Here is a 24,706-nt window from a genome sequence, read left to right on the forward strand (position 1 = left end):
GGCGGCACCCGTGGGTGGGAGGAGGAGACGCGAGACAAGCGCCCACCGTTTCCTTAGCGCGAGCGGCCCCACGGTTTTAAGAAATTCATATACTCACGGAGCTGCAGAACGCACTTTGTTCCTAGGGCTTCGGGTTTATGTTTGCACGTTGAAGACCACCACGCATGAACTTGAGCTGCTTCTTGTGCTCGGCACAGGGCCTGGCACGGAGCAAGTCAATCGTGCAATAGACGGTTGCTAGCTGTAGAGTATCCGCTTAACCTGGCTTTGGTTAGGTCTTGAATTCAAGTGGAGGCTTGGGCCTATTTGTCTGCAAAGGTCTTTCAAGGCAGTACGTGAGCACCTCAGGCGAGACCCACGGCTCTGGGACTGTGGTTCTAACTGCTGCACTTGTGGAACTTGGCTTTTCTAAAAACTTCAAAAAAATTGAAGTATAGTTGGTTGAGTTTTGTATGATACATATTTATTTTATTATGTATTTATTTATTTAAAGTAGCACAACATTTTAATCCATTAATTCTAAAAATAACAGAGACATTTTATATCCAGTGTCACCTCCTCAAGAGTCTACTGCAGATTAGACAGCCAGACTGCAACTTACAAAGCCAGACCTTAAAGTTGAAGATGCAGTTTGGGACAACACCATCATGGGGAGATTTTCCTCCTCTTTGCTCATAAACATAAGTTGTCAGCTTAAAAGAATCCTCAGACAGAAAGAGAAAGCTTTTTCTCTCTATAACCTCTTTATTTTAAATCTGTCTGTAATGTTTGAAGACAAAACAGATAATCAGAAAACCAACCTCCCAAGCAAGTACAAGGATCTGAGCTGGACTCCTGGGACTAAAGACTGGTTTAGTTCTATTTCTACCAACACTGTGATGTGAGGTACTGTGGTTCTTGTTTTAGTTACAAGAGGGGTTAGGAATGAATGCCCACACACAGTTAATAATAGCTTATCTCGCACATAACTCTGCAGCAGAATACCAACAACGGCAGTATTTTAAAGCAGGGGGGAGAAGAAAGTAGACATTAATACAACTTAAGGTTTCCTTGGTTCTTCCCCTCTTTTTACAAGGAGAATTCAGCTCAAAAACAAAACTCCAGAATGCCCGTACTGTCCTTTGGCCCACCAGGCCCGGAGAGCCTCAGGCTTTAGTGATGTATCCTTCTCGGATGAGGAAATCATAGATTTTCCGGGTTTTGTTCACGTCTATCTTGATGAGTGCTCTTGCCTGTGCCAGTCTCAAGCCTCCTTGCTTGTTACATTCGTTCAACAGAGCAGATTTGTATTCTGAATAGGCTCCTGGGGCCAATCTCACCACCTGACAGAGCTCCTTTTCTTTTTCATTCAACTTCTCTGTGCCAGGGAGGCCAGTGAGGTTCAAGGGCGGTGCACTTCGTGTACCTGAATTCGAAGCCATTGGTACGGAAGAACTCAGGCCAGAATCAATGTCAGCCTGCCGGCGGAGCCCCTGCTGGCAGGCGCTACTGTCCTGGATGTACTGGAGAACCTCCGAGAGCATAGTGCGTTTGAGGCGTTCCTCTTCTCGAGTCTTCTTGAGGTGATCATAGGTTCTGGCACTACAAAAGTTGGTAATGCCTGCTGTCCTGTATTCCTGGAGCCTCTTGATTTCCCTTCCGAGTTCGAATTCCAATGCATGGCTTTCAATGAACTTGTCATGTTCCACCGGCCCCACTATCCTTGCAAATCGCCTCATTGTTTCATAAAGGTCTTGGACTTCCTTGGGATACCGCCGTTCCATTAACTGAAACTTTCTAAGGTTGATTAATCCATGGTCTCTTATAATTCGTGTAAAACGTCCGAGTCATCTTCAACAAAATCAATGTCTCTCAAGTCCCATTCTGCATACTTGTCAAACTCCTCAATGAAATCTGCTCGAGCTGGCATGTATCCTGCCATGTCCCGAGAAAGCAAGGAGTCAAAGGTAGGTCGGGGAGGGTCATCTGTAGAGTGAAATGGAATGGCTGTGTCAGCAGTTTTTGCCTCCTCTGCTTGCTTCAGGTTTAGCAGGGTAGATGCAAATAGAGGGTTATTGATGAAATGCTTCATGTAGTGCTTCTCACACTCCTCCTTGGTCTTGGTGCACATTTGATTGGCTACTTCCTGCCAATTTCCAAAGCCACAGTCCATCACAGCTTCTAAAAGGGCCATTTCTTCTTGAGCAGTCCAGCTGGGGTCAAGAACAGGAAAATCTGAGGTCATTATTTCGTAAGTATGATCACGTTGATGTTTCTGGTACTCAAATCCTCGAGTGAAACACTGTAAGCACAGGAAAAAAGGAGGTGGCCCACATTCAGCACACTTGATATAAGGCTCCATGAGGTAGGAGGAGCAGCCTCGGCAAGGTGGCTTATCAGAGGGATCATTGCTAAAGGAACTCAAACGGTCCATTCCCCAGTTGGCAAAGACTGCTGCTTTGATCTTCCTCAATGTAGGGTCCTTCAAGGAGATTTCAGAACTGGCCAACACAGACACCAAAGCTGACGACCACCCCCCCCGCCCCCCTTACTTCATTCCCCTCCTCCGCGCCGAGGAAACGCCAGCGGCGCGCGCGCCCTGGGCTTGCGTGCTCGCTCCCGCGCGGCGCAGGCGCCATGATACATATTTATATATACACTTTCTGATGAGGTAGTTTAGCCTTAGAACTAGAACTGTTAAAAACAAGAAATCCTAGGAATTCCCTGGCGGTCCAGTGGTTAGGGCTCCACGCTTCCACTGCAGAGGGCGCGGGTTCTATCCCTTGTTGGGGAACTGAAACCGAGCAGGCCGCGCGGCGCGGCCAAAAAAAGAGAAAAGGTAAAGGAAATGCTCAAGATTATCTGTAGTTTCCAGTTTCTAATGTGGATCAAGACAGCAAGTAATTGCTATAAATTTTAACTTTAGAAGTAAGCTTAGGGCTTCCCTGGTGGTGCAGGGGTTAAGAATCCGCCTGCCACTGCAGGGGACACGGGTTCGAGCCCTGGTCCCGGAAGATCCCACATGCCGCGGAGCAACGAAGCCCGGGCACCACAACTACTGAGCCTGTACTCTAGAGCCCGCGTGCCACAACTACTGAGCCCGAGTGCCACAAGCACTGAAGCCCGCGCGCCTAGAGCCCGTGCTCGGCAGCAAGAGAAGCCACCGCAGTGAGCAGCCCGCGCACCGCAACGAAGAGCAGCCCCCGCTCCACGCAACTAGAGAAAGCCCGCGCGCAGCCACGAAGACCCAACACAGCCCAAAATAAATACAATACATAAATTAGACAGACAAAAGAAAGCTTATACTACATGACAATCAAATGCAATATACAAACCTTAACTAGATCCTGGACCAAACCCAATAACACACCAAGAAAAGGAAGGCAGGAAGAAAGCAGAAGGTACACTTTCGGTACCTTTGTGGAAATTTTAATATGTACTCTGTTTCACATGACAGTATTGAATTAATAATTGTATTTGTTTTCTTGCTGCTGTAACAAATTATCACACGCTTAGTGACTTAAAACAACCCAAATTTATTCTCTTACAGTTCTGGAGGTCGGGAGTGTAGAATTAAGGCGTTGACAGGGCTGCATTCTTTTCTAGAGGCTTCAAGGGAGAATCTGGTCCCTTGCCTTTAGAAAGCTGCCTTCATTCCTTGGCCTGTGACCCCTTCCTTGCACTCCAAATCTCTTGCTTCTGTCGTGTCATCCCCGAACTAACTCTGGATCCTCCTGCCGTATAAAGACCCTCGTAATTACCTGGGGCCCACCTAGATAATCCAGGAGAATCTCCCCATCTCAAGATCCTTAATCACAACTGCAAAATCCCTTTTACCATGTGAAGTAACATATCTACAGGTTCCTGGGATTAGGATGTGGATGTATTTGGAGGCTATGACTCACACTACCACAATAATGATATAGTAATTATGTAGGAGAACGGCCTTATTCTTAGTAGACACGTAATGTGAAATATTTAGTAGTGAAAGGTCATGATATCGGAAACTTTCAAATAGCCCAGTAAACAGAGAGAGAGAAAGAAAATGCGTCATAGGTACTCATTCTTTCAACTTTTTGTAGTTTTGAACTTTTGGGAATAAAAAGTTGGGGGACAATAAACGTATAGTGATAAATTTCATGTAACGTATATTTGTATTGGATATTTGTATTATACTAAAGATTTCATTTTTATTTATTTATTTAAAAAAATATTTACTTATTTGGCTGAGCCAGGTGTTAACTGCGGCATGCATGATCTTTAGCTACGGCATGAGAACCCTTAGTTGCAGCATGTGGGATCTAGGTGCCTGACCGGGGATCGAACCTGGGCCCCCTGCATCGGGAGCGTGGAGTCTTAGCCACTGGACCACCAGGGAAGTCCCTTAAGATTTCATTTTTTTAAAAGTTCCATTGTTATTAAACTCTTATCATCTTAGACCAGTGGTTTCCAGATTTTTGGATTTTCCAATTATTAAAATTTCCAAAAAATTTCTGGGGTACTAATTTTAAAAATCATGATTCTACAAAAAGGCCATTCCAAGACTAAAAACAGTATGAGTGACTTGACACCAAGGGACAGGACACGTCTTTAAAACAGGAAATCCATTTAGCTTTATGGAAGACATACCGATATTTCGTTAACTTTTCTCTCCTCCCTCCGCCCAAATAGAGGAAAGCTGAGGCTCAAAATCCCAGTTTGGGGTAAGTTAGGCTGCCTTTGACCAACAAGATCGGGGCCGGTGATGCCCTCTTGTGGCATCCTGGAGAATTACTGCCATCTGACTTCACATCCTCTGACTTTGAGGGACAGACAATTCCCTCACAGTAACTCGGTCGTTCATTCATATGTGCCAGGCATTGGTCTCAGCATCTGGGATATATCAGTAATGAAAACAAATATCCCTGCCCTGCTGGAGCTTACATTCAGGTGGGGAGACAGACAATAAATAACACATAAATAAGTGCTATGGAAAAAACAGCAGTGGCAGGGGTTGGGGGTCAGAGTATAGGGGTTGGTAGTGTGGGATGCGACTTAAAAAAGGGTAACCCTCCCTGAGAAGATAACTTTGTTTTTTAAAAAAATTATTTATTTATTTGGTTGCACCGGGTCTTAGTTGCGGCAGGCGGGCTCCTTAGTTGTGGCTCGCCAGTTCCTTAGTTGTGGCGTGCACATGGGATCTAGTTCCCTGACCAGGGATTGAACCCTGGCCCCCTGTAGTGGGAGCACGGAGTCTTATCCACTGCACCACCAGGTAAGTCCTGAGAAGATACCTTTGTGTAAAGAGTTGAAAGGAGGTCAAGGAGTTAGCCATGCAGACACCTGGGGTGAGAGTTCTAGGAATAGAACCTCTCTCAAGTGTTCAGCAGAAAAGTGTGCACAAAAGCCCTAAAGCAGGAGCTTGTTTTTATTTATTTATTTATTTATTTATTTATTTATGGCTGTGTTGGGTCTTTCGTTTCTGTGCGAGGGCTTCCTCTAGCTGCGGCGAGCGGGGGCCACTCTTCATCGCGGCGCGCCGGCCTCTCACTATCGCGGCCTCTCTTGTTGCGGAGCACGGGCTCCAGACGCGCAGGCTCAGTAGTTGTGGCTCACGGGCCTAGTTGCTCCGCGGCATGTGGAATCTTCCCAGACCAGGGCTCGAACCCGTGTCCCCTGCATTGGCAGGCAGATTCTCAACCACTGCGCCACCAGGGAAGCCCCAGGAGCTTGTTTTGTCAACTTCAAGAACCACACAGCCAATGTGTCTGGAGCCCAGTGAAGAAGAGAGAGGGACGTAGGAGAGAGTTCAGAAGTCATGGGAGACTAGATCACCCTGGAGGCCGTAACAGTAAGGGCTTGGGCTTTACTCAGTGAAATGGAGAGCCCTGCAAGGTTCTGAGCAGAGTGACAGAATCTGAAGTTTACAAGGACCACTCTGGCTGCTGTGTCGACAAAGAGAATGGGGCAGAAAGCAGAGTCATCTAGAGGAGAGATGTTGGTGGCTTGGACCCGAGTATTAGCAATGGAGGTAGTGAGACATAGTTGGATTCTGGATATATTTGGAAGGTAGAGTCAACAGACAGAATGGATCCAGAGGTTAAAGAGAGACATCAAGGAGAACACCACGATTTTGTTCTGAGTGGCAGGAAGGATGAGTTGCCATCAGTTGAGTTGGGGAAGATGGCACAGGACTGGGAGTTCAGATTTGGACACTGATGAAATACAAATCCATATTCTAAGGCAAGTCAAGGAAAATTTGAACATAAAAAATGTTCTCTGCCCTGTGGCCTCCTCTCTTCCCTCTACTGTGCATTGCGTATCTGCATCATGCATCAACCAACCTCCCCACCGGCAGAAATACCTCCTCAACTGTAAAGAGCGACATTCTCCTAGTATCAACAAGATAACTCCTTAGGAGATAACCTTCCTTCTTGATCTTGTAAGGGGCCCTGATGACCCATGACCCATTACTTGCTTTGTAGGTGTAGATCTGGATTGTGTGAATGTCACTGTGTATGTCATTTAACGTACAAAGCCCTGGATAACTGTGCTTTGACCTCTCACAGGCAGAACAGTTCTTGGAGCTTTCTGAGAGGCTGTTCCCGGCTTATACGCCGCCAATTTGGCTCGAATAAAATTTTCCATTGCTTTCTTAGATCGACTGATTAAATTTTTCGTCGACAGCACAATGAGGTAGAAATGTTTAGCTGGAAATAGAAATGTGGGAGTCGTTGCACAGAAGTGGTATTTAAAGTAATGGAATCACCAGGGTGTAAACGTAGGGAAGAGGCTCCAGGTCAGAGTCCTGCCTCACTCCACGTTGAAGGCAGCTGGGTTGAAGAGGAGGAGTCAGCAAAAGAGAATGAAAGGAAGCAACCGGAGAGGCAGGAGAAAAACCAGGTGGGTGTGGTGTCCTGGAGGGGAGAGCGCAGGGGCCAGCAGGGAGCTGAGGTAAGGCCCGCTCCTCAGGCTGTGCCCTTGAATCTTCTACGACGTTGGTGGTCCTTCCCCTTAGACCAGCTTTTTTCCTTGGTGAGCAGGGGCACCCCGACCCATCGTCATAACTCTCACTAGATCTCCCTCTGCCCTCCCCACACGGACACCAGATAGATAGCAAGACTGTTTGTTTATTGAACCCTTCCCAGCCAGCTCTCCTTTTCCCCTTCTGGCGGGCAGAACCCCAGCCTCCCACCAAGGGCCAAGAGGAGTCAACCGGAGCTTGGCCCTGGCTCCTTCCTTCTGCCAGGCTTCCCTGCCACACAGCCTTGGCTTCCTGGCTTGCCTTGGAGGCTCTGTTACTCCTTTTCTTCCACAGCCTCCTTCTGGAAGTGTGTGATGTAGGCCACCTGACCCTGATTACAATGGCCAAAGTAAAAGCTCATGGTGCTGTCGGAGAGGCCACTGAGATACAGCTCTGGGGACAGGGAGATGAGCCTGAGTCTGGGTGCCGCCGCACCTCTGCTCCAGGCCCCCTCACACCCCACTCACCTTTGGTGACATTGACTTTGTTGGCCGCCAAGATGTCCTCCTGAATGCTATCTATTTTCACGTACAAGTCCTCGGCGTTGCTCTGAGGACAGGAGCAAGGGGAACTGGGCTGGATGCCAGGGCAGCCTGGACTTGGAGTTGGGCGTGGGCAGATGGAGGTTGCAGGCTGCGGTCAGGCCCTTAGCCTGACTGGAAGGGCAGGAAAGGGGACGGAAGGGTGCCAGGCGGAGAAGCCCGCGGCGGGGCGGGAGCACTTACACGGAAGAGCTTGTAGAGTTCCTCCCCCATGGACCTGCGCACGTGCTCCTCCACCACTGGGAATAACTGCACAAAGTACTGCGTGGGCGGGCGAGGGGGCGTGACTGCCGTGCCCACGCGCTGTGCCCGCCGCACCGCCGCGCCGCCCGCCGCCCGGCCGCCCAGCGCACCTCTAGCGTGAGGCTGGCCTGCCGCTGGCTGTTGCTGTGGTCCACGTTGCCCATGGCGGCCATGAGGCTGTGCACCACGCGCAGGGGCAGCATCTCCTCGGCTAGGCTCGTGTTGCCTCGCGCCAGGATCCTGGGCGGGGGTGGCGTGGGGTGGGGGTGGGATTCGGGCTGCGGCGGCCCCGTGGGACCCTCCGGCGGCCGGAGCGCTCTTGGGGTCCGCGGGGCAGCGCCGGGCCTGGCTTGCCGCATCCGCCCACTACCTGCTGCCCGCTTACCCGATGGCCTTGGCGGCCACGGCCTGCTGCAAGAACAACGGCAGGTGGGCGGTGAGCTGCAGAACCGAAGAGTCTGCAAGAGGGAGTGGCCGTGAGGCTGGAGGACGCCTCGCCCTCGTCTTCCACCCTGCCCCGTCGGGGTCCACCACCCCGATCCCAGCGGATCCCTACCGCTGACGATCTGGGACTGCTGTTTGCTGGTCTCCTCGAAGGACGGTATCAGCAGCGCCACGAGGCCCTTGAGCAGCGCCGGGCACACGTCGTAGTTGACCAGGTCCTTGATCAGCTCGATGGCTGGGGAAGGCAGGGGCGCTGGAGAGGCCCGCTGCTCCACTCCCCACCCTCGCAAGGAAGCAGCACCCCCTCCCCCCCAACTCTTTATCGACCTTTCTTAGCACCTCTTACTGGCCAGCACTGTGCCAGGCGTGGGGGGAGCTGGGCCGGCGACCCCTCAGTCCTGCCCTTCTGGAGCTCGTGGTTAAAGGGGAGAGGGAGGAGGAGGCCGAGGCCCCCTGGGACTCACAGAACCAGCCAGAGCCGGAGGAAGAAGGGTTGGAGGCTGAAAAGAGCTGGAGGCCCCACAGAGGTAGGGCCGCCAAAGGGCTTTGAGGAATCTAGAAGGTTTCGTGGAGGAGGGAAGGACCGCGGATCTTCAAAGGGAGACAGGATGGGGAAAGACAAGGGGTGAGAGGGAGACAGAGCAAGTGGGTGGGGATGTGTAGCAGAAAATGAGAAAGGAGGCAAGGTAGACAGCAGTTTAGAGAAACTTTCCTTTCTGACGAACCCTTATTGAGGCCTTGTTTGCCTAGGCTCTGTGCTGAGGGCTCTCCGTTCAGTGTCCCAGTGACGATCCCTGTGACCAACGAGCTTCATTTTGCAACAGCATGATGACTTATCCCTATTGGACATTTGAGGGAATGAGGCACAGAGAGGTAAAGCACTTGCCTAAGGTACCACAGCGAGGAAGTGGTGGAAGCAAAAGGAGGGACAGATTCGGTTAGGAAGGAGGAGGGGACTAGAATTTAAAGAGGGCATTTTCTGTAGCTGCTTCGCAGTCATTCATTCCATCTAGCATTGACTCAGCCTTTCGGCAAATCTGCATAGGACGCCTCTTGTGCCCGGCGAACAGTTTGGTGAGAAGTGCTATAAAAGGGGTGGGTGGGCTGTGGGAGAGCCTGGGAAGATGGCAGAGGACTGAATATTTCTGTAAAGAGAAAAGAACCCCAGACAGGCAGAGCTGGAAGGGGGCAGGTAATGCGGTGTGATAGGACAGCGGGTAAACACAAGTGCTTGCTGCATGGAAGACAGGGCTTGGAGATGAGCTGTCCCCCCAGCTGCAGAGTCAAGTGCTGCTGGCCTCTCCACTTACTTCGAGGGCAAAGTTGTTTCCCTGACTAGTTCATCTGCATACCAGAATGCAGTGTAGACTACGTGAGAAATATTAACAGTATTATCTGTTTGAAAAACAGAAATTAATGTTTTATTTTCTTTTTAAAAAAATTAAAAATCTATTTATTTATTTATGGCTGCGTTGGGTCTTTGTTACTGTGCACGGGCCTTCTCGAGTTGTGGCGAGCAGGGGGGCCTACTCTTTGTTGCGGTGCGCGGGCTTCTCCTTGCGGTGGCTCCTCTTGTTGTGGCGCACCGGCTCTAAGCGCGGGGGCTTCAGTAGTTGTGGCGCACGGGCTTAGTTGCTCGGCGACATGTGGGATCTTCCCGGACCAGGGCGAGCCCGTGTCCCCTGCGTTGGCAGGTGGATTCTTAACCACTACGCCACCAGGGAAGTCCCACCTTTTATTTTCTTGTCAGGAGCTTTTACCCAGTAAGAACATGTTTAGGGGTAATTCTCTACAATGGAAGAAAGGCTTTTGTTGGTAGGTACAAAGGCACCACAAACGTTGGGGGACCAACGAGTATATGGGAGGATGGGCATGCATGGTACACACATACACATTTCTCCCCAGTTTAATGAAATCTTTTGTGTCTTGGCAAAGACTTTCGTGGAGAGAAACACTTGAGAATTGGTAGTGGAATCTTTTGAGGTTTTACTTAAATAAGGGTAAATATGTGGGTTTTCAAAGACAAATGGCTGATGTGTAGAAATATAAAGAGGTTCCTAGTTAAGAAACAGAAGATACAGCCAACTTGTTGTTTTAGAAAGCAGTTCCAAGTTTAAGTTGTAGGTTGGGAACTGGGTTCTCTGATTCCCTGCCCCCAGCTGTAAGTGAGGCTCTAGAGAAGTTATATAGCAATCTTACTCGTGAATATAGATGCAAAAATTCTACACAAAATATTAGCAAATTGAGTCTAGCAGTATGTAAAAGGAATAATGTGCCATCTAGGAATGCACATATATCATCTTAATAGAAAGAAAGTTTGAAAAAACTGAATCTCAGTGTGGTAAGGGCTATCTAGAAAAAACTATAGCAAAGGTCATACCTAATAGATGAAACATTGGAAACTTTCCCTCTTAGATGAGAAGGCAACCTCCCACACATTCCCCTCCACAAAATCTTTAGTAAAAGGTAAAAGACAAGCGATCTGGGACTTCCCTGGTGGCACAGTGGTTAAGAATCCGCCTGCCAATGCAGGGGACACAGGTTCGAGCCCTGGCCTGGGAAGATCCCACACGCCGCGGAGCAACTAAGCCCGTGCGCCACAACTACTGAGCCTGCGCGCTAGAGCCCGCGAGCCACAACTACTGAGCCCGCGTGCCTCAACTGCTGAGCCAGCGCTCCACAACAAGAGAAGCCACTGCAACGAGAACCCCGCGCACCATAACGAAGACCCATCGCAGCCGGAAAAAAAAAAAAAAGGACAAGTGATCTGAAGAGAGACCAGAGTACACTTAGCTACATTTGCCACTCTCTCCTTAACTGATTGTAACTCTCCAAGACTGCTGTCTATTCCTGTGCTACGGCCGCTCCTCCAGGAAAATCCGTGAAAGGGATTTTTGGAAAAGATGTACTATCTTTTTCTAATCTCTGGAAGAGTTTAAGACTAGAATTTTTTTCTTGAATGTTTGATAGAATTCTCTGAAGCTTCTGATCTTATGGAAAAAATGAATTACTGATTCATTTTCTTTAATGGTTAGAGGACAATTTGGGTTTTCTACTTCTCGAGTATGTTTTGGTAAATTATATTTTCTCGCTGTTTTCATCTAAATTTTCAAACATATTGCAAGAAGTTTTCATTATGTCATTAAAAAAATGATTTTAATGAATGTACCATCTATAATGATGTCTCCTTTTACGGTCTTCATACTGATTATATGGGTTTTCTCTTTTTGCGTCAGTTCCCTTTGCCCCCAAGTCCCATGGGAGTAACACAGATGAATGCCTGCTTATGCAATGGATTTTATTGCAAAGAGGAACCCTGATTTCAGAGAACCTGAATGTTATATAGCACTCAGTAAGCATGCCTGCCCTTTGCTCTAAAGGGGAAAGTATCTTTCTTTTCTTTTTTCTTTTTTTTAAATTTATGGACTTTATTATTTACTTATTTATTCATTTATTTTTGGCTGCATTGGGTCTTCGTTGCTGCGCGCGGGCTTTCTCTAGTTGCGGCGAGCGGGGGCTACTCTTCGTTGCGGTGCGCGGGCTTCTCATCGAGGTGGCTTCTCTTGTTGCGGAGCACGAGCTCTAGGCGCGCGGGCTTCAGTAGTTGTGGCACGCGGGCTCAGTAGTTGTGGCTCGCAGGCTTTAGAGCGCAGGCTCAGCAGTTGTGGCGCACAGGCTTAGTTGCTCCGTGGCCTGTGGGATCTTCCCGGACCAGGGATCAAACCTGTGTCCCCTGCATTGGCAGGCAGATTCTTAACCACTGTGCCACCAGGGAAGTCCCGAAACTATCTTTATTTTCCAAAGCTGTTTGCTAAACAAACATCCTTGAAAAGATAGTCTGGAACAAAGAACAGTAAGTATTTCATTTACAAGGTGTGCAGAAACGTGAAAGACCTGTAGAGAATTGTCTCCTAGGATTATTTTTCTTTCTTTCTTTTTTTTTTTTTTAATTTTTTTTTAATTTTTAAATTTTTTAAAACATCTTTATTGAAGTATAATTGCTTTACAATGGTGTGTTACTTTCTACTTTATAACAAAGTGAATCAGTTATACATATACATATGTTCCCATATCTCTTCCCTCTTGCATCTCCCTCCCTCCCACCCTCCCTATCCCACCCCTCGAGGTGGTCACAAAGCACGGAGCTGATCTCCCTGTGCTATGCGGCTGCTTCCCACTAGCTATCTATTTTACATTTGGTAGTGTATATATGTCCATGACAGTCTCTCACCCTATCACATCTCACCCCTCCCCCTCCCCATATCCTCAAGTCCATTCTCTAGTAGGTCTGTGTCTTTATTCCCGTCTTGCCACTAGGTTCTTCATGACCTTTTTTTTTTTTTTTTTCCTTAGATTCCATATATATGTGTTAGCATACTGTATTTCTTTTTCTCTTTCTGACTTACTTCACTCTGTATGGCAGACTCTAACTCCATCCACCTCATTACAAATACCTCCATTTCATTTCTTTTTATGGCTGAGTAATATTCCATTGTATATATGTGCCACATCTTCTTTATCCATTCATCCGATGATGGACACCTAGGTTGCTTCCATGTCCTGGCTATTGTAAACAGAGCTGCAATGAATATTTTGGTACATGACTCTTTCTGAGTTATGGTTTTCTCAGGGTATATGCCCAGTAGTGGGATTGCTGCGTCGTATGGTAGTTCTATTTTTAGTTTTTTAAGGAACCTCCATACTGTTCTCCATAGTGGCTGTATCAATTTACATTCCCACCAACAGTGCAAGAGTGTTCCCTTTTCTCCACACCCTCTCCAGCATTTATTGTTTCTAGATTTTTTGATGATGGCCATTCTGACCGGTGTGAGGTGATACCTCATTGTAGTTTTGATTTGCATTTCTCTAATGATTAATGATGTTGAGCATTCTTTCATGTGTCTGTTGGCAATCTGTATATCTTCTTTGGAGAAATGTCTATTTAGGTCTTCTGCCCATTTTTGGATTGGGTTGTTTGTTTTTTTGTTATTGAGCTAGGATTATTTTTCTTTTGCTAGAAGTAATCCTTTAGCAGACACAGTGGCTCTGTTCCTGAATTTAGGGGGAAAGCATTCAGTCTTTCGTTAATAAGTATAATGTTAGCTGTAGATGTTTTGTTTGTAGATGCTTTTTATCAAGCTGGGGAAGTTCTTCTCTCACCCTTTCTTTTTTTTCCTTCTTTTTTTTTTTTTTTCCCGGCGTGCCGCATGGCTTGTGGGATCATAGTTCCCCAACGAGGAATTGAACCCGGGCCCTTGGCAGTGAAAGTGTGGAGTCCTAACCACTGAAGTGCCAGGGAATTCCCGGGGAAGCTCTTCTCTAGTCCTATTTTTCTGAGAATTTTAAATTACGAATGAGTTTTGAATTTTGTCACATGCATTTTCTGCAATGATTGATATACAATAACGTGAATTTTCTTCTTTAGTCTGTTAATTTGGTAGATAAAATTGGTTGACTTTGGGGTATTGAACCAGCCTTGCATTCCTGGAATGAACCCCAGTTGGTCTCAGCCTGTTCTTCCCAATCACAGAATCAAAGAGCTACTCTCCCACGAGGAAGATCCTCAAGGATGTCTGGTGCCACCCCTTCCAGTGCCTGGTACCCTGGGGACAGGCCTCTGGGACAGCCCCTTTCCTCTGTGGGCCAGCCCCTTTCCTCTGTGGGCCAACCTGATTCAGAAACAGCTGGCCACTGCTTCTGCACTTTCCCTTTCATCCAGGTCTCCTGAGGTAGCCCTCATAATCCCAACTACACCCTACCCCAACCTCTTATTGCTCAGATATGGTTCTAATTTGGAATCACAGAGCCAGCAACCCTGTGGAGGGAAAGGGACCAGGACACTGAGCCTCCCCGTCTTCACCCAAACACTCTCCCACCTGGATAAAAATGCAGCCTGGGATGCCTGTGGCCACTTGGCAGCTATAGCCTGGTGCCTGCAGTCCCCAAGTCTTTCTCACTTGTTCTTTTATTGTTTGGTTGTGAAACCTTTTCTTCCTTTTTCTTGAATTAGTGCTGCTTGGTTTTGGGGTCTGAGTGGTTGGCTCCTCCTCGTATCTGACTATAGGGGCCTGGTCAGCTGCAGCACAGCTCTCAGTAGTAGCTGGGCTCTTCCCAGGCACAAGCTGGTGGCACCTTAGTGCCAGGATGCCCTGGAAAAAATGCCAACCTGTGCCTCAGATAGCTTTTCCTGTGGCAAGAAGTGGCTAGGTGAACCTTCAGGGTAAAAAATGAATGGATGAGGATATTTTAATGAAATTTCCCTGACCACCAATGGCATTCCCTGCCCACATGGGACCAAGCGCTCCAGGAGACAACTCCCTGGTTCTGCCTCTTCACTTTGCACTAAATGCTTGAGCCTTCACTGATTATGTGTCTGCTCCTTGATGATGTATGGGGATCCTTGGCAAAATGAAGATTTATTCACTGAATCACTTTTTTTTTTTTTTTTTGGCCGTGCCACTCGGCTTGTGGGTTCTTAGTTCCCCGACCAAGGATCGAACCTGGGCCGCGGCAGAAAAAGCACTGAGTCTTAACTGCTGGACCGCCAGGGAATTCCCCACTGAATCACTTTTAAAAAAAAAAATAAATTTATATTTTTACTTTCATTTTTGGCTGCGTTGGGTCTTTGTTGCCGCGCGCGGGCTTTTCTCTAGTTGCGGCGAGCGGGCGCTACTCTTCGTTGAAGTGCACGGGCTTCTCATTGGGTGGCTTCTCTTGTTGCAGAGCATGGGCTCTAGGCGCGCGGGCTTCAGGAGTTGTGGCACACGGGCTGAGTTGCTCCTTGGGATCTTCCCGGGCCAGGGCTCGAACCCGTGTCCCCTGCATTGGCAGGTGGATTCTTAACCACTGTGCCACCAGGGACATCCCGAACCTATGACTCTTTAACACTATGTGAATTACATCCTGCACTGCCTTGTAGCAAATCACCCCCTGTAGCATTTGCACTTCAGAAAAAAGGTCGCAGGCCAACAGCCCAGAGACAAACCGACCCAATTACCGGGCTGCCTGATGCCAGCAGTGACTGTTTTGAAATAACGCAGGAAGAAGAAGAATGCAAGACCTTCACTACTTTGATCCTTATCATATATCCCAGACTGCGAGCCCCACATATAAAATCTTTTCCGATTCCCGAAGGAGATGGGGGCACAGTTCTTCAGGCGCTAGCCTGCTGTGTCTTCCCTTCTGCCTGGCAGAAAAATGAAGCCATCTCTCTCTTCCTCCAAAATCTCTGTCTCCGTATTTCTGTTCGGCACTGGTGCACAGGGAAGCTGATATTTCGGCAACACCATCATCCATCTGCTCTTCCTCTTAAGGCCAGTTGAAGATGGTCCCTTGCAGTTTCCCAAGTTAGGTTAGTGATGTGAAATTCTCCTGCCCCTGGCCCTACCTCCTTCCCTGTCCCCAGCCGCGCAGAAGGCAGTTTGCTGGTTGTCTTCCCCAATTCTTCTCCAAGTAGGTTATGTTTACTCCCCAAATCCCTGAGCCAGAGGTGGGGTTGCCTACACTCCCAAACCCTGAGTGTCCACCTTCCCCTGCTGTTTGTAGTCTCTTGTGCTGTGCCTACAGTGGCACCTGGGCTGGGGAGGACACTGCCCTCGCCTAGGTTTATCTAAATGTCTTACTCAAGTTGCAACCTCCAGCTTGTGAATCAGCTGTGTCTCTTTTTTGACTTGGAAGCAAGTATTAAGCTTTGAGGTTGGGAGGAGGTCTGTAATGTGAAACAACTTCTTGTCTTCCCTCCCCCCACATTGTTGTAAATAACTTTTAATGGCCAAACACCAGATTTGCAGTTTTTTTTTTTTCTTCTAACTGCTAAGACCATTTTCTTCCCCCTGGTCTTACTGTAACATTTGGAAAAGGAATAAATGTCGTCCCTTAAAAAAAAAACCCAAAATGAAACAGACTTTCTGGTTGGACTCGGCCACTATATTCCTATCTGGCTTCTGCTCCGCCCCCTGGTGGTGGCTCTAGACCGAGCAGGAAAACTAATAAACGAAGGCATTTGCCGAAGCGCGAGGTTGGTGACTCGACTTCATTTACATACCCACAATGCATTGCATTCAAGGTCTTGCCTACTTTCAAAAGGCTAGATTCTTGTATTTCTTTTGACTCCCGCCCCCGGTCGAAATCAGGATATTTTCACAGAATTTTCTGAAATAATGGCAGAACTCACTCGTTGTTTGCGGGTAAATAGTTACCATTGGTGCCTTGGGACTTAGAGTTAGCCGAGGACTGTGTGAGAGGACATAACCCCATACTCTGGTTTCTCTTCATAAATGCATAAATTTTTTTGCTTTTTACTAAAGATTTCCGTGGAGAGAAACAAGTCCGAGTTTCTCGTCAATTTTTTGAGACCTTGTTTTCACAAGGCTAATAAGTTTGTGCAAAAGGAACGATCTGTTTTTTGGTGTGTTTCTTCTGGCGGTGTTCCACACGTTGGAAAGAGTGGCAATGGTTTTTTGACTCGGTTGTAGGCCTTTTCTGCTATGGTGTGTCCAGGTTTGTCGTGTCTTCACTTTGATGGTTATTTTCTTGGTGTTCTTGCGGTAAAAAGCGTCACGTCCTTGTGGGTTCGGAACCCGGGCAAGCGCCTGCAGTTAAGCCGGTTAGCGGAGTGAAAGCGGTGTGTTACACTGGCGAACTGTGTTTGCGGTTTCTGACTGCTATTCCTAAGCAGCTGGATGGCTTGGTGGGAGCAACGTGTTGGGTCCTGTTCCTGTGAGGTTGTGTTCAGAAAGCTGGCCTGGTGTGGACGGTGCAGCTGCTGCTCGGGGAGTCGGTGGGATCCTAGCGAAGTGGTCTTGATCCTGGTTTGAGAAAGGCGGCACCCGTGGGTGGGATGGGGAGGAAAAAAACTAGGCGCGAAAAAAGCAACCCCCCGCTCTCTTAGCGCGAGCGGCCCCACGGCTGTAAGGAATTCAAATACTGACAGAGCTGGAGAACACACTTTGTTCCTAGGGTTTCGGCTTTATGTTCGCACGTTGGAGACCACCAGGCATAAACTTAAACTGCTTCTTGTGCCCGGCACGGGGCCTGGCACAGAGCAGTCAGTCGTGCAATAGACGGTTGCTAGCTGTAGGCTATCCGCTTAACCTGGCTGTGGTTAGGTCTTGAATTCAAGTTCAGGCTTGGGCATATCTGTTTGCAAAGGTTTTTCAAGGCAGTACGTGCGCACCTCCGGCGAGGCCCACCTCTCTGGGACTGTGGTTCTAACTGCTGCACTTGTGTAACTTGGCTTTTTTAAAAACTTCAAAAATTGAAGTATAGTTGGTTGATATTGTATGATACATATTTATACATATACTTTCTGTTGAGGTAGTTTAGCCTTAAAACTAGAACTGTTAAAAATAAGAAATGCTAGGAATTCCCTGGCGGTCCAGTGGTTAGGGCTCCACGCTTCCACTGCAGCGGGCGTGGGTTCTATCCCTGGTTGGGGAACTGAAACCCAGCAGGCCGCCCGGCGCGGCCCGAAAAAAAAAACCAAAAGGAAATGCTGAAGATTATATGTAGTTTCCAGTTTCTAATGTGGATTAAGACAGCAAGTAATTGCTATAAATTTTAACTTTAGAAGTAAGCTTAGGGCTTCCCTGGTGGTGCAGGGGTTAAGAATCCGCCTGCCACTGCAGGGGACACGGGTTCGAGCCCTGGTCCCGGAAGATCCCACATGCCGCGGAGCAACGAAGCCCGGGCACCACAACTACTGAGCCTGTACTCTAGAGCCCGCGTGCCACAACTACTGAGCCCGAGTGCCACAAGCACTGAAGCCCGCGCGCCTAGAGCCCGTGCTGGGCAACAAGAGAAGCCACCGCAGTGAGCAGCCCGCGCACCGCAACGAAGAGCAGCCCCCCGCTCCACGCAACTAGAGAAAGCCCGCGCGCAGCCACGAAGACCCAACACAGCCCAAAATAAACACAATACATAAATTAGACAGACAAAAAAAAGCTTATACTACATGACAATCAAACGCAATATACAAACCTTAACTAGATCCTGGACCAAACCCAATAACACACCAAGAAAAGGAAGGCAGGAAGAAAGCAGAAGGTACACTTTCGGTACCTTTGTGGAAATTTTAATATGTACTCTGTTTCACATGACAGTATTGAATTAATAATTGTATTTGTTTTCTTGCTGCTGTAACAAATTATCACACGCTTAGTGACTTAAAACAACCCAAATTTATTCTCTTACAGTTCTGGAGGTCAGGAGTGTAGAATTAAGGTGTTGACAGGGCTGCATTCTTTTCTAGAGGCTTCAAGGGAGAATCTGGTCCCTTGCCTTTAGAAAGCTGCCTTCATTCCTTGGCCTGTGACCCCTTCCTTGCACTCCAAATCTCTTGCTTCTGTCGTGTCATCCCCGAACTAACTCTGGATCCTCCTGCCATATAAAGACCCTCGTAATTACCTGGGGCCCACCTAGATAATCCAGGAGAATCTCCCCATCTCAAGATCCTTAATCACACCTGCAAAATCCCTTTTACCATGTGAAGTAACATATCTACAGGTTCCTGGGATTAGGATGTGGATGTATTTGGAGGCTATGACTCACACTACCACAATAATGATATAGTAATTATGTAGGAGAACGGCCTTATTCTTAGTAGACACGTAATGTGAAATATTTAGTAGTGAAAGGTCATGATATCGGAAACTTTCAAATAGCCCAGTAAACAGAGAGAGAGAAAGAAAATGCGTCATAGGTACTCATTCTTTCAACTTTTTGTAGTTTTGAACTTTTGGGAATAAAAAGTTGGGGGACAATAAATGTATAGTGATAAATTTCATGTAACGTATATTTGTATTGGATATTTGTATTATACTAAAGATTTCATTTTTATTTATTTATTTAAAAAAATATTTACTTATTTGGCTGAGCCAGGTCTTAACTGCGGCATGCATGATCTTTAGCTACGGCATGAGAACCCTTAGTTGCAGCATGTGGGATCTAGGTCCCTGACTGGGGATCGAACCTGGGCCCCCTGCATCGGGAGCGTAGAGTCTTAGCCACTGGACCACCAGGGAAGTCCCTTAAGATTTCATTTTTTAAAAAGTTCCATTGTTATTAAACTCTTATCATCTTAGACCAGTGGTTTCCAGATTTTTGGATTTTCCAATTATTAAAATTTCCAAAAAATTTCTGGGGTACTAATTTTAAAAATCATGATTCTACAAAAAGGCCATTCCAAGACTAAAAACAGTATGAGTGACTTGACACCAAGGGACAGGACACGTCTTTAAAACAGGAAATCCATTTAGCTTTATGGAAGACATACCGATATTTCGTTAACTTTTCTCTCCTCCCTCCGCCCAAATAGAGGAAAGCTGAGGCTCAAAATCCCAGTTTGGGGTAAGTTAGGCTGCCTTTGACCAACAAGATCGGGGCCGGTGATGCCCTCTTGTGGCATCCTGGAGAATTACTGCCATCTGACTTCACGTCCTCTGACTTTGAGGGACAGACAATTCCCTCACAGTAACTCGGTCATTCATTCATATGTGCCAGGCATTGGTCTCAGCATCTGGGATATATCAGTAATGAAAACAAATATCCCTGCCCTGCTGGAGCTTACATTCAGGTGGGGAGACAGACAATAAATAAATAACACATAAATAAGTGCTATGGAAAAAACAGCAGTGGCAGGGGTTGGGGTCAGAGTATAGGGGTTGGTAGTGTGGGATGCGACTTAAAAAAGGGTAACCCTCCCTGAGAAGATAACTTTGTTTTTTAAAAAAATTATTTATTTATTTGGTTGCACCGGGTCTTAGTTGCGGCAGGTGGGCTCTTTAGTTGTGGCATGCACGTGGGATCTAGTTCCCTGACCAGGGATCGAACCCTGGCCCCCTGTATTGGGAGCACGGAGTCTTCTCCACTGCACCACCAGGTAAGTCCTGAGAAGATACCTTTTGTGTAAAGAGTTGAAAGGAGGTCAGGAGTTAGCCATGCAGACACCTGGGGTGAGAGTTCTAGGAATAGAACCTCTCTCAAGTGTTCAGCAGAAAAGTGTGCACAAAAGCCCTAAAGCAGGAGCTTGTTTTTATTTATTTATTTATTTATTTATTTATGGCTGTGTTGGGTCTTTCGTTTCTGTGCGAGGGCTTCCTCTAGCTGTGGCGAGCGGGGGCCACTCTTCATCGCGGTGCGCGGGCCTCTCACTATCGCGGCCTCTCTTGTTGCGGAGCACGGGCTCCAGACGCGCAGGCTCAGTAGTTGTGGCTCACGGGCCTAGTTGCTCCGCGGCATGTGGAATCTTCCCAGACCAGGGCTCGAACCCGTGTCCCCTGCATTGGCAGGCAGATTCTCAACCACTGCGCCACCAGGGAAGCCCCAGGAGCTTGTTTTGTCAACTTCAAGAACCACACAGCCAATGTGTCTGGAGCCCAGTGAAGAAGAGAGAGGGACGTAGGAGAGAGTTCAGAAGTCATGGGAGACTAGATCACCCTGGAGGCTGTAACAGTAAGGGCTTGGGCTTTACTCAGTGAAATGGAGAGCCCTGCAAGGTTCTGAGCAGAGTGACAGAATCTGAAGTTTACAAGGACCACTCTGGCTGCTGTGTCGACAAAGAGAATGGGGCAGAAAGCAGAGTCGTCTAGAGGAGAGATGATGGTGGCTTGGACCCGAGTATTAGCAATGGAGGTAGTGAGACATAGTTGGATTCTGGATATATTTGGAAGGTAGAGTCAACAGACAGAATGGATCCAGAGGTTAAAGAGAGACATCAAGGAGAACACCACGATTTTGTTCTGAGTGGCAGGAAGGATGAGTTGCCATCAGTTGAGTTGGGGAAGATGGCACAGGACTGGGAGTTCAGATTTGGACACTGATGAAATACAAATCCATATTCTAAGGCAAGTCAAGGAAAATTTGAACATAAAAAATGTTCTCTGCCCTGTGGCCTCCTCTCTTCCCTCTACTGTGCATTGCGTATCTGCATCATGCATCAACCAACCTCCCCACCGGCAGAAATACCTCCTCAACTGTAAAGAGCGACATTCTCCTAGTATCAACAAGATAACTCCTTAGGAGATAACCTTCCTTCTTGATCTTGTAAGGGGCCCTGATGACCCATGACCCATTACTTGCTTTGTAGGTGTAGATCTGGATTGTGTGAATGTCACTGTGTACGTCATTTAACGTACAAAGCCCTGGATAACTGTGCTTTGACCTCTCACAGGCAGAACAGTTCTTGGAGCTTTCTGAGAGGCTGTTCCCGGCTTATACGCTGCCAATTTGGCTCGAATAAAATTTTCCATTGCTTTCTTAGATCGACTGATTAAATTTTTCGTCGACAGCACAATGAGGTAGAAATGTTTAGCTGGAAATAGAAATGTGGGAGTCGTTGCACAGAAGTGGTATTTAAAGTAATGGAATCACCAGGATGTAAACGTAGGGAAGAGGCTCCAGGTCAGAGTCCTGCCTCACTCCACGTTGAAGGCAGCTGGGTTGAGGAGGAGGAATCAGCAAAAGAGAATGAAAGGAAGCAACCGGAGAGGCAGGAGAAAAACCAGGTGGGTGTGGTGTCCTGGAGGGGAGAGCGCAGGGGCCAGCAGGGAGCTGAGGTAAGGCCCGCTCCTCAGGCTGTGCCCTTGAATCTTCTACGACGTTGGTGGTCCTTCCCCTCAGACCAGCTTTTTTCCTTGGTGAGCAGGGGCACCCCGACCCATCGTCATAACTCTCACTAGATCTCCCTCTGCCCTCCCCACACGGACACCAGATAGATAGCAAGACTGTTTGTTTATTGAACCCTTCCCAGCCAGCTCTCCTTTTCCCCTTCTGGCGGGCAGAACCCCAGCCTCCCACCAAGGGCCAAGAGGAGTCAACCGGAGCTTGGCCCTGGCTCCTTCCTTCTGCCAGGCTTCCCTGCCACACAGCCTTGGCTTCCTGGCTTGCCTTGGAGGCTCTGTTACTCCTTTTCTTCCACAGCCTCCTTCTGGAAGTGTGTGATGTAGGCCACCTGACCCTGATTACAATGGCCAAAGTAAAAGCTCATGGTGCTGTCGGAGAGGCCACTGAGATACAGCTCTGGGGACAGGGAGATGAGCCTGAGTCTGGGTGCCGCCGCACCTCTGCTCCAGGCCCCCTCACACCCCACTCACCTTTGGTGACATTGACTTTGTTGGCCGCCAAGATGTCCGCCTGAATGCTATCTATTTTCACGTACAAGTCCTCGGCGTTGCTCTGAGGACAGGAGCAAGGGGAACTGGGCTGGATGCCAGGGCAGCCTGGACTTGGAGTTGGGCGTGGGCAGATGGAGGTTGCAGGCTACGGTCAGGCCCTTAGCCTGACTGGAAGGGCAGGAAAGGGGACGGAAGGGTGCCAGGCGGAGAAGCCCAAGCCAGGGCAGTCCCTCCCGCCGCCGGCCCCGAAGCCGATCTGTGTGTGGGGTGTACAAGGGGAGGGGCCGTGCGCTGCGGTGTGCACAGGGGCACTGTTCCGCCCCGCGGGGCGCGGCGGGGCGGGAGCACTTACACGGAAGAGCTTGTAGAGTTCCTCCCCCATGGACCTGCGCACGTGCTCCTCCACCACTGGGAATAACTGCACAAAGTACTGCGTGGGCGGGCGAGGGGGCGTGACTGCCGTGCCCACGCGCTGTGCCCGCCGCACCGCCGCGCCGCCCGCCGCCCGGCCGCCCAGCGCACCTCTAGCGTGAGGCTGGCCTGCCGCTGGCTGTTGCTGTGGTCCACGTTGCCCATGGCGGCCATGAGGCTGTGCACCACGCGCAGGGGCAGCATCTCCTCGGCTAGGCTCGTGTTGCCTCGCGCCAGGATCCTGGGCGGGGGTGGCGTGGGGTGGGGGTGGGATTCGGGCTGCGGCGGCCCCGTGGGACCCTCCGGCGGCCGGAGCGCTCTTGGGGTCCGCGGGGCAGCGCCGGGCCTGGCTTGCCGCATCCGCCCACTACCTGCTGCCCGCTTACCCGATGGCCTTGGCGGCCGCGGCCTGCTGCAAGAACAACGGCAGGTGGGCGGTGAGCTGCAGAACCGAAGAGTCTGCAAGAGGGAGTGGCCGTGAGGCTGGAGGACCCCTCGCCCTCGTCTTCCACCCTGCCCCGTCGGGGTCTACCACCCCGATCCCAGCGGATCCCTACCGCTGACGATCTGGGACTGCTGTTTGCTGGTCTCCTCGAAGGACGGTATCAGCAGCGCCACGAGGCCCTTGAGCAGCGCCGGGCACACGTCGTAGTTGACCAGGTCCTTGATCAGCTCGATGGCTGGGGAAGGCAGGGGCGCTGGAGAGGCCCGCTGCTCCACTCCCCACCCTCGCAAGGAAGCAGCACCCCCTCCCCCCCAACTCTTTATCGACCTTTCTTAGCACCTCTTACTGGCCAGCACTGTGCCAGGCGTGGGGGGAGCTGGGCTGGCGACCCCTCAGTCCTGCCCTTCTGGAGCTCGTGGTTAAAGGGGAGAGGGAGGAGGAGGCCGAGGCCCCCTGGGACTCACAGAACCAGCCAGAGCCGGAGGAAGAAGGGTTGGAGGCTGAGAGGCTGAAAAGAGCTGGAGGCCCCACAGAGGTAGGGCCGCCAAAGGGCTTTGAGGAATCTAGAAGGTTTCATGGAGGAGGGAAGGACCGCGGGTCTTCAAAGGGAGACAGGATGGGGAAAGACAAGGGGTGAGAGGGAGACAGAGCAAGTGGGTGGGGATGTGTAGCAGAAAATGAGAAAGGAGGCAAGGTAGACAGCAGTTTAGAGAAACTTTCCTTCCTGACGAACCCTTATTGAGGCCCTGTTTGCCTAGGCTCTGTGCTGAGGGCTCTCCGTTCAGTGTCCCAGTGACGATCCCTGTGACCAACGAGCTTCAGTTTGCAACAGCATGATGACTTATCCCTATTGGACATTTGAGGGAATGAGGCACAGAGAGGTAAAGCACTTGCCTAAGGTACCACAGCGAGGAAGTGGTGGAAGCAAAAGGAGGGACAGATTCGGTTAGGAAGGAGGAGGGGACTAGAATTTAAAGAGGGCATTTTCTGTAGCTGCTTCGCAGTCATTCATTCCATCTAGCATTGACTCAGCCTTTCGGCAAATCTGCATAGGACGCCTCTTGTGCCCGGCGAACAGTTTGGTGAGAAGTGCTATAAAAGGGGTGGGTGGGCTGTGGGAGAGCCTGGGAAGATGGCAGAGGACTGAATATTTCTGTAAAGAGAAAAGAACCCCAGACAGGCAGAGCTGGAAGGGGGCAGGTAATGCGGTGTGATAGGACAGCGGGTAAACACAAGTGCTTGCTGCATGGAAGACAGGGCTTGGAGATGAGCTGTCCCCCCAGCTGCAGAGTCAAGTGCTGCTGGCCTCTCCACTTACTTCGAGGGCAAAGTTGTTTCCCTGACTAGCTCATCTGCATACCAGAATGCAGTGTAGACTACGTGAGAAATATTAACAGTATTATCTGTTTGAAAAACAGAAATTAATGTTTTATTTTCTTTTTAAAAAAATTAAAAATAAAAATCTATTTATTTATTTATGGCTGCGTTGGGTCTTTGTTACTGTGCACGGGCCTTCTCGAGTTGTGGC

The 24,706-nt window shown here is 49.0% G+C and overlaps 2 protein-coding genes, 1 non-coding gene and 1 pseudogene across 4 annotated transcripts in view; 1 reads left to right on the forward strand and 3 right to left on the reverse strand.

Annotated features, from left to right (window-relative positions):
- Positions 1–1,050: 1,050 nt before the first annotated feature.
- LOC133088645 (transcriptional adapter 2-alpha-like) lies at positions 1,051–2,452 on the reverse strand (annotated as a pseudogene).
- A 4,618-nt stretch (positions 2,453–7,070) lies between these two features.
- Positions 7,071–8,126, reverse strand: LOC133087362 (armadillo-like helical domain containing protein 1). The gene is made up of 4 exons (XM_061184322.1): positions 7,878–8,126; positions 7,708–7,785; positions 7,450–7,531; positions 7,071–7,375 (listed from the first exon to the last, which is right to left on the reverse strand). Exons 1-4 carry the CDS (start codon positions 8,124–8,126, stop codon positions 7,257–7,259), a joined length of 528 nt encoding a protein of 175 aa, XP_061040305.1. The 3' UTR covers positions 7,071–7,256.
- A 22-nt stretch (positions 8,127–8,148) lies between these two features.
- Positions 8,149–24,706, reverse strand: part of LOC133087359 (armadillo-like helical domain containing protein 1) — a 63,836-nt gene continuing 47,278 nt past the window's right edge. Inside the window, exons 8-14 of one of the 2 annotated variants that reach the window (XM_061184315.1) lie at positions 23,291–23,413; positions 23,120–23,192; positions 22,845–22,974; positions 22,675–22,752; positions 22,302–22,383; positions 8,324–8,446; positions 8,149–8,225 (exon numbers count right to left, since the gene is read on the reverse strand). In XM_061184315.1, coding sequence (XP_061040298.1) covers positions 8,149–8,225; positions 8,324–8,446; positions 22,302–22,383; positions 22,675–22,752; positions 22,845–22,974; positions 23,120–23,192; positions 23,291–23,413 — 686 coding nt within the window. Of the gene's footprint in view, positions 8,226–8,323; positions 8,447–22,024; positions 22,228–22,301; positions 22,384–22,674; positions 22,753–22,844; positions 22,975–23,119; positions 23,193–23,290; positions 23,414–24,706 lie in introns of those variants that run through there. The other variant, XM_061184316.1, reaches the window with a different exon arrangement.
- On the forward strand, positions 16,466–16,583 carry LOC133089338 (U5 spliceosomal RNA). The gene has a single exon (XR_009700701.1). It is a non-coding gene; the product is annotated as a U5 spliceosomal RNA (small nuclear RNA).

This window comes from Eubalaena glacialis, chromosome 3 (genome assembly GCF_028564815.1).
Source record: "Eubalaena glacialis isolate mEubGla1 chromosome 3, mEubGla1.1.hap2.+ XY, whole genome shotgun sequence".
Taxonomy (NCBI): domain Eukaryota; kingdom Metazoa; phylum Chordata; class Mammalia; order Artiodactyla; family Balaenidae; genus Eubalaena; species Eubalaena glacialis.

Coding starts and splice junctions, on each gene's coding strand:
- LOC133087362 (XM_061184322.1), bottom strand. CDS start 8,126: ATGCGGCAAGCCAGGCCCGGCGCTGCCCCGCGGACCCCAAGAGCGCTC. Junction 7,532..7,707: donor AACTCTACAAGCTCTTCCGT/GTAAGTGCTCCC, acceptor TCCTGTCCTCAG/AGCAACGCCGAGGACTTGTA. Junction 7,376..7,449: donor CAAAGTCAATGTCACCAAAG/GTGAGTGGGGTG, acceptor CCCTGTCCCCAG/AGCTGTATCTCAGTGGCCTC.